Source organism: Merops nubicus, unplaced genomic scaffold (genome assembly GCF_000691845.1).
Source record: "Merops nubicus isolate BGI_N331 unplaced genomic scaffold, ASM69184v1 scaffold10990, whole genome shotgun sequence".
In the NCBI taxonomy this organism is placed as follows: Eukaryota; Metazoa; Chordata; class Aves; order Coraciiformes; family Meropidae; genus Merops; species Merops nubicus.
In genome coordinates, this window is record NW_008580890.1 from 1 (window position 1) to 9,020 (window position 9,020).

At 52.0% G+C, this 9,020-nt stretch overlaps 1 protein-coding gene across 1 annotated transcript; it reads left to right on the top strand.

Annotated features, from left to right (window-relative positions):
- Positions 1–4,571: 4,571 nt before the first annotated feature.
- Positions 4,572–8,359, top strand: RND2 (Rho family GTPase 2; the record flags this gene model as incomplete). The annotated part of the gene is made up of 3 exons (XM_008944746.1): positions 4,572–4,681; positions 7,098–7,232; positions 8,111–8,359. Coding segments are annotated over 3 exons (494 nt in total), but the record flags the coding sequence as incomplete, so codon positions are not given.
- Positions 8,360–9,020: the final 661 nt, after the last annotated feature.

Here is a 9,020-nt window from a genome sequence, read left to right on the forward strand (position 1 = left end):
GCTTTCCCCTCGGCGGGCCCTGGGAGGAGAGAAGAGCCGGGCTGTGCAGGGGTTGTGCCTTTCTCATGCGAATAGTGCAGCGCCGAACCTGGGCTGGGCTCCCGGTGGAGCCGGGCGAGGGGTGGGGGCACCCCGCGGTCCAGCCAGGAGCTGTCTGGGCCCTTGCAGCCCCCTGCGCAGCAGCAGCCTTCTGCCCTTCGCAGCCCAGTCCGGCAGCACTGGGTGGGTTGTTCCCTGCCCAGCATGTCTGTCAACTGCAGAGGTTCCATTTTCAGTCTTAAAGGTGTAATATAAACAAAATATATTATTAACACCTTCATAATCATCTATCCTGGCAGAGGAATGACTTATAATGAAAGCCATTCCATTTGCTGGCACCTCATTTAACATTAACCAGGTCTGGAGCATTCCCGTGAGGAGAGCATGCAGAGACTGAACGTGAGTGACCTGCTCCCACAGCAGACCTCTGCCGCAGCTGCCTGGCCTGGGCAGCTGAGTAGGGGGCTCAGAGTCGTGCCTCAGGATGCAGGGCCTTTGCCTCTAGTGAACAGTCACTCTGATAAATGTCTCTGCAACAGAAGCCCACTTGGAGCTGTGAATTCAGCTCCTGAAATTCAAGCTCAGGAAACGCTGAGGCTCTGTGCTGGTACGCAGCAGTTCGGAAAGGTTTGAGCTCACATCTTGGGAAATGCTGGAGGCCACGTGGCTGGTGCAGCTTCCCTAAAGGGTGATTTGGACCTGTGGCAGCAGAGCGGGCAGTGTCCTCATGCCTAGTGCTGGCTGGGGAGGGGACTCTGAGACAGTTGCATCTTGGTCTTGCTTTAACAGCTTTGTCCTCTGGACAAAGGCTTAGCTGAACTGGTGGTGGGGATTTGTCCCTAAAGGCTGCTGCTCGCCTGGCACTGCTGTGTGGGGAGGTAACCCAGAGCTCTTGGGGCTTGTGGATGCAGCACTCCAAAAAGCTGGGATTAATTTCCTCGTCATTCTGTGAAAGATGTTCTTGGCTGTCCCTGCAGAAAGCAGCATGCACCACAGTGTTGCTGGTTCTGTGGGGAGGGTTTACAGTGAGCCCTCTGAGACAAGTGTGATGCTGAAATCACAACTGAGTCTTGGCAGTGTTCATCTCTGTTTAAAGCTAGAGCTGGCTGGGGTTGTGGGAGCCCCTTGCAGACCAGATCGTGGGTTTGCATGCATATTTGCTTTCCTGGTTTGTAATGTGCTATTGTTGGATGGAGGGTGCCCATGTGAGAAGGCTCATTATCTCTCAGAACAGCTAATAAGGAACAAATGAAGATTTAACACTGTGTTGGTATAGATGAAACAGCACATTTCAGTCCCCTCCCTGAGAGCAGCATCTCTGAGTCACAGTGCCAAGCACCTGAGAGGTTGCCAGCTGATAAGAAAGAGGAGCTGCTCATGGATGTATCTGCCTCCGAGTTTCAGACAACTGCATGGATTTTCTTTAAGTTGGTGGTGGTTTGTGGATGTTTTTTTTTTTTTTTTTGGCTTGCTCCAAATTTCTCTCTTTAATCACAAGCAGATGGACATAGGTCCTGTTTCTTGCAAACCTGGGTGCCAAGCAGGAGAATTACTCATACGGTAAAGGAAGGCTGGGTCTGCAGACACACAAGCCCTGGGGGGAGGTGTGTGTGTGTTTGGAAGTGCCAGACTGTGGGTCTCTGGGGTGTCTTGCTAGAATATCTGAAAGGTGTTGTGTGCTCAGAATCAAGAAAAATGAAGATCTGGAGCTGAGGGCTTTTGTGTGTGTGTATGTGTTTTTTTTGTTGTTGTTGTTGTTGTTGTTGTTGTTGTTTTTGTTTGGTTTTTTTTTTTTAAATTGTTATACTCAATGAAAAAGTAACAGATACAAAAACTAGAAGAATAATCCCCCAAACAGAATTTCCTTATTCAGTAGAGACACCTCCAAATAAAGCTGGAGATTACCTAAGCTTGGAGTCCAGCAGCTCTCCTGCTCTGCTGGACAGCACTGATGGTCAGTCTCCATCAGTCTTCTGGAGACTTCAGCAGCCATGGCTGTGAGTGCTGGCTGTTGGCCACTGCCAGAGCAGGTGGTGAGTTGATCTACCAGCAAAAGTGTCAGGGGCTTCTCCTGCCCTTTGGAGTTGGAGCAGAAAGTTAGTATGAAGGCAGTTTTGCTCTCATTAAGAAAATTAGGTTCTTGACCTAGTCCATCTCTTCCCTCAGTTCCTCCTGCCAGCACAGGGGTCTTTCCTCCCGCTTGGTGGAGAGAAGGTCCCAGGTGGTGGGAGCATGATTCCTGGCAGCAGGGTGGGGCCGGTGGTGGTTCTGTGGGGTAACTGAGAGGCTGTGCTCTGCTGAGTCCTTGCGCTGCAGGATCTCCACTGAGGAGATGCCTGGCAGCTGAGGGGAGCAGCAGGTTGCTATGATACAGTTTGCTGTGGCGATGTCTGTGCTGAATGGAGCCAAAAACACCTCTACAAAAGGAGCATTCCTGGACTGGGAGGGGGTAGATTTATCTGCACTGTTTATTTAAAGCTAAGGACCTGCAGAGAGGATGTATGTGGGAATGCTTTCCTCCAGCGTGTGCTGGGGGCCCCTGTCTGGAGGCAGATACCCTTATGTGCACGGAGGAGAGGGCATGGCTCGGACAAAGGCCCCAGCAAATCCAGGCACGCAGGTTAGTGCTGGATTGCACATCCCACGGTAAACCCACACCAGGCACGAGACTGGGAACTCCCTTCAAAGCAGAGCTCAGCACTGTTAAGCCGGGTGCTGCCTTCGAAAGCGGCCTTGTCCTCAGCAGGAGCTGGGTCACCTTGCTGTGCTGCAGGAGCACGGGAGGCAGCAGTGCACTGGTGCCAGCTGCGGACTGAAGGCGCATGAACCTGAAGCAAGGTCAGAAATCTCCACACCTGAGGCACAGGGTTCCCCTGACTCACTGTGCTTCCTTGTGCACCAGCCTGCATGTCTTGTCCCCAGAGCTGGCCAAGGCACTGCAGGGACTGGCTCACTTCTATGCAGGGAACATGAATTTCCCTCTAGGAAGAGATCTAGGCTCTGCAGAGATCAGATTCTGTTTCTTCTGTGCTGGATCCCAACTACTTCTCTTCCCAGTGATTTTGCAGGGACAGAGACCCAACCCAGGCTGTGGCCTCTCTTATTGGCACGCAGAGCTGTGCTGGAGTGGCTGTAGCCTGTTCTGTGCTGTACATCATTTGTGAGCCCCTGTTGCAGACAGGAGCCAGGGTCAGAGCCCCTGTGGAGAATCAGTCTATTCTTCTCTCACACTTACCCCAGGCAGACTCCCATCCTCCCGGAAACAAGCCACTATCATCCATAATTCATCGCGTGCTGAATTTCATCAGGAAGCCATCTGACACCCGGGCTGGGTGCTCCACCTTCCTCCCAGGGTGGGACAGTGCTGGGTCCAGGCTGCTGAGGGGCCATGGCAGGAAGCATGTCCGGTTTCCTTGGCCTCAGGGTGGACAATCCTTCTCTCTGAGGAGGCAGATTCAACAAGGACTCTGGTGTCTTTGCTTCCCCTTTTCATAAATAAACATCTGCTTCTTATCCCTCCAGGAAGTGGAGCCCTTGTAAAGCCCAATATAGAACCGAAACAGTGTTTTTAAGTAGCAATGAGCTGATCGCTCCATTACTGTTTGCTGAGGCATCTACAATTGCACATAGAATGCACTTCAAATAAAAACATTGTGGGGCAATTACTTTAATGCCAGAAATTTGCATTGTAGGGGTATGCATGCATGTGCACATGTGTGTGCAACAGAAGCTGTGCAGGGTTCAGGCTAGGCTCTCTGCCTGCTCCCTGAGAAATCCTGCAGAATACAGGACTCATCCCTCCAATTTATAGCTTGCTCCCTGAGAAATCCTGTCACATCTTTTACGTACCAAAAGGAACCTGTCTTCCAGCACAAATCCAGAGCAAAAGGCAATTTTGTTTTTACTTGTCTTAAATTTTTACTATCTATGTGAGCCATCTTTCCTGTATAAAGATAGCAAGAGAGGTTAAAAAAACCCAGCAGCAGCATTCCCGGTCTCCTCTCAGCCACACCTTTCCACCATTAGTGGTACAGCAACAGCATAACAAGTAATAGGATACACATGCAAGTGGCAGAGAGAGCCACGTGCTGCTGTACAGTATCACAGCCCTTCCAAACTCCCTTTTTTGCAGTGAGCCTGTGTGCCCTGGCAGCACAGCTGCACTGCCTCTTACTTGCCAGATACTTACTAGGGAGGGATAGGGGTGCAAGACTTGCAGTTCCTGCCCCCCTGCAAAAGGGTAAATGTAAGAGCACAAGAACAAAACCTCTGACTTCCATGCCTAAGTGAAGGGACCAAATATACTTTGCAAACCAAATTCTGCTAGTCTGGTCACTTGGCAAAAGCTTGGGTCAACATCCTTTATCTCTGACAGAGCAGTTTGCATCATGTGGCAATGTCTCCAGTTCTTACTGGAGCTAAATACCTCTGCCTAACAGAGTGAGCTGGGGGGTCGTAGTCTGACCATTTGGGTAATAAGCCAGTGGGACGAGAATTTCCGCTTACCGCTCTCCTCCCTCTCCTCCCGGCAGGCTCAGCATACTATGATAATGTCCGTCCCCTGGCTTACCCAGACTCGGACGCCGTGCTCATCTGCTTTGACATCAGTCGCCCAGAGACCCTGGACAGTGTGCTGAAGAAGGTGAGTGCCTCATGTGCTCTCCAGCTGGGCAGGAGGGGTCCTCTGCATCAGCACCGGCAGCTGCCCTGGGGTCCCAGTTCCCTGCTCCGTGAGGCTGTCATCAGGGCTAAAATCTTTGGCCCTGTGGCAAAGCCTTGGCTGGAGTTTGCTGCTCAGATGAGGATGGAGCTGCTGCTGATCTCTATGTGGTCCGTGCAGAAAGCCAGATATTTCCACTTGAAAGGAGCCCAGTGAATGGTGTAGCTTGCAGCATGTGTCTGTGGGGAGGGGGTCCGTGTGCACACACACATACAAATGTGGGGACAGAGAAATGTAACACATGTTCTGTTTTTCACAAAGACCCTGGAAAGTGTTGTGCATTTCTCCTTAGTATAATCACCAGCGAGCGTGCTATGGGTTGCTTGCAGCAGTTGAGAAGTGGCCCCTGGTGCCTGCTTCCATGCAAGCAGAGAGCTCAGTATTTTGGCTGTCGCCTCAGTTCGGCATCTGCACAGTAAAAACCACAGCAGCCAGTTCCCTATAGCCTGACAAGAATAATGAGCTGTGGCACTGAATTTCAAGTTCATGAATGAATAAAATGAGACAGCACAATGCCACTGGACTGGGTAGCATGCAGGGCCCTGAATACCATCTGCCTTGGCAGAGCTAACTGGCTGGGCTCTCTGTTAGTAGCTGAGGTTTTACTACCTGCAGGTCAGCACCTTTCAGCAAAGTAAATATTTCCATCTGGCTGGTCCGGCAGGTCCCAGAGAGACCCACAGGGCTGGGGATTTGCTGTGGAGCACCACTGGCCGGCCTCCTACCAAGTCCCTGCCTGCCATGCTCTGAGGGATTAGGTAGCACCCAGTGAGAGGTTCCCATGCAAGGCTTTCCTCTGAGATAGCATGTCAGCAACTCAGGATGCTGCTCAGGGGAGAGGGTAAATGGCCTCCTGGCCACTTGCATCCCTCGGTCCTGGCCGTACCTTGCTTCCTTCCATGAAATTCAGGGACCTGTAGTTTCAGTGAGCTCTCACCGTTGTGCAGCAAAGCTGAGAGAGCTCACTGGCAGCTGCACCGTGTCCCAGGGGCGAGTCTTGACTGGGATCTCATTTGTGAAGCTCTCTGAGACACTGAGGCGTGAAAAGCACTACAGAATAGTGATTCCTGTAGCTGTTCCCCCCAAGGAGCCCCAGGCTGCTGGGGCTGGACTGGCCACTGTCTCAACAAGTCACATTGTATGGACTGCCCTTTTGGCCTCTCCACATTTTGCCAAATATTGTGCTGAAGCAAGTGCCTCTTACTCAGCTGCTGGGAGGGCTGAGAAGTGGGTCTGTGTCTTAGAAGTGTCCTGGTAAGGGGACAAAGACCCTTCAGATAACTTGGTCAATGGCTCAGTGTTCTCCCAAAGCAGGTCCCGGGTACCAAGCGTGCTGGGTGGAGGGAGGCTTGTTTCATGTGGACTGAAAGAATTCACTGCTTAGCTTGGGAGTCAGCAGAATAATAATGCAAACAAATCACACCTTAATGAGATGCAAACCCATCAATAATCAGCTGGGGTTGGAATTTATTTGTGTCTCTGCACTCTCTTCATGTGAGTCTGCACTGCTCAGTGCACAATCTTCCCTGTGCAGCCTCACAGATACTTTGGATACTGGGTTGGTTTTTTTTTGATATGGTGACTTTAAAATAAACCCCAAATCACAGGGGATTTCTTAACCGCTTCTGTGTAGATGCTTTGTTTCATTTGGTGCAGGCTTGCAGCCTAGGGAGGTGAGGAAAATTCCTCAGACACCATGAAGTTGAAATCGGTTTTAGCTTTTCATATCAGGCAAATAAGGAAAATAACACTCCCTATTCAATCCTCGGGCAAAAATGCTAATTCAGCAGAGGAAATCTTTGTTATTGCTGCCCTTCTGAAGCCTGGGCTGCCCGTACAGCGTGAAGGGAAGGAGCCATCTGAGAGAAGAGAAACAAGGAGCTCTTCATTTCATGCGAAGCAGGTTTCTGTGGGGTGGTGTCTTTGTTCTGACAAGTCTTGATAGTGCAGCAAATCTTAGGCTCCCTAAGGTGTCAGTCATGTGAGAAGGAGTTGCACTTCTCTCCATAGACCAGGGAAGAAACCCCTTAACCCTGGTAAGAACAGACACTATAGCTCAATCCCTTTGAGGATTTTCATCCTTCAGATAATTGTTTGAATTCCAGCTCCAAAAGAACTGCATCATCCTCCTCTTGGACAGGGTTCTTGGCCTGGTTGGAAAGGGGCTGGGAGGGATGAGCTGAGACCTGTGACTGCCTTTGTTGTTCCAACTTTGACCTTTTGGTAGCTGCCTGCTGCCAAAATTAAACTTGATGTGGAAGTGCTGCTGCTGGGCCTCTTGAAGGGTCTTGTGCGCCAGCAACTCCTGAGCACCTTCTCCCTCTTGTATCCTGTGCAGTGGCAAGGGGAAACTCAGGAGTTCTGCCCCAATGCGAAGATTGTGCTGGTTGGCTGCAAGCTGGACATGAGGACAGACTTAAACACGCTCCGGGAGCTCTCCAAGCAGCGCCTCATCCCTGTGACGCACGAGCAGGTGAGCTCCAGCAGCTGTCCCTGTAGGGTGCAGGGAGCTGAGGCAGGGACTTTTCTGCAGGACCTACTAGTACAGGGAAGCTCAGCAGCAAATGACCCGCTGTGGCCAGGTGTTGGTCTGAACCTGGTTTGTCTTGGCACATGGACTCTGAGCTGCTCATACTTACACCACGCTTTTCCTCAGCTCTGGCAGACCTTGGCTTATTCATGATGTGCTGCTAGTTAGTAGCTGAGAAGTCCTTTCTCAAGAGTGGTGGAGATGACTGCTTTGACAAGTGGGACTGGCTAAAGGGAAGTGTTACGCTTCTGCATCTCTGAGTTCAGTGCAGCTCTTTCTGCTCGGAGTGACTCTCCTGCTCAGGTTCTGTGTTGGGGCAACACTGCTGGTGGGGGGCAAGCCACAGCTGGAAGGCCTGAGGGTCTGCTGCTAGGCTGCTGCAGCCATCAGTAGACCCAGCAGTGTCTCCAGGCTGGCCCAGGGGCCCAGTCTCTGTGGTGCAGTGCAGCAGGGGTGGCTGTTTCTGACTCCGTGTTGGGCAGACCAGGTCCCAGATGACTGTCCTGGTGAGAGGGGCTGTCCAGGCCCTCAGCTGCAGGGGTGGCACCGTGTTAGTGAGGAAGTCCAAGTGATTCAGAGTCCAGCACCTGGTAGCACTGTCTGCTTGGGAGGCCACCCTCACATCTGGTGCTCTCGCAGAAGCTTGCACTTTATTTACAGAGGTGATGGGGAGACACTGTGCGAGAGCTGCTGCTGGCCGTGCCCCAGCGCTCTGACAGGGCTGCCAGCTCAGACAGGGCTGACGGGTGAGAGGACGCTCCGTGCAGAGAGCTGGTGTCGTAACCGTCTTCCCTCTTCCTTCCACTCTCTCTGGGCCGCAGGGCAGCGCGCTGGCGCGGCAGATCGGGGCAGTGGCCTATGCAGAGTGCTCCTCCAAGGTCTCGGAGAACAGCGTGCGGGACGTGTTTCATGTCACCACACTTGCCTCGGTCAACAGGGTGCACAAGAACTTGAAGCGCAGCAACTCCAAACGGGGACTGAAGCGGGCATCACAGTTGCCTGGCAGGACAGACTTCCTGAATGACACAGAGATCAGGAAAGACCGAGCCAAGAGCTGCTCCATCATGTGAAAAACAGGCTGTAAATAATGTGTGTATGTTGTCCATTTTGTACAGTAACTGGCTGAGACAAGGGCATGGTGCTGGCTGCAGGAGCCAGCCTGCTTTTCCAAAACCTTTCTCTCAGTCTCTAGGGCTGAGCAAAGGTCCCAGCTGCAAATTGGGTGCACGAGTTGCCCCCCACTATGGAGACTTCTGGGTTGGCTGCTACTGTGCGGATTGCTTGGGATGAAGGAACCACTTGGCAGAGGAGTATTCAGGTGCTGGAAGGTCTGCGGCTGGGTAAAACAAAGTAAAAGGGAGTAATGCTCTGTGTGTGCCACCCTCCTGTACCCATGGCCCAGCCTCTATGCCTGTGTGCAGCTGTACAGCACACAGCATGGGGCCCTGGGCTGTGAGGAACCTGGCCTGCAGGGTGGGAAGTGGGTGGAATTGCTAGCAGCAGAGTGCTATCAGGAGAAGGTATTCTTCCAACCTTCCTTTAGAAGAGAAAGGATGCTTGAGGTGGAGCTTCCGTCAGCTAGGCTGGACAGCAAGTGTCCACAGAAGGTGCAGGTCTGGTCCAAAGCAGGAGGGAAGGCACCCTGGGGAGGAATCTTAACCTGTTGATGCACCATAGTAGTCCACCTCCTGTGAAGAAAAGAGAGAGGTGGCTCTTTACATGGTATTTTAG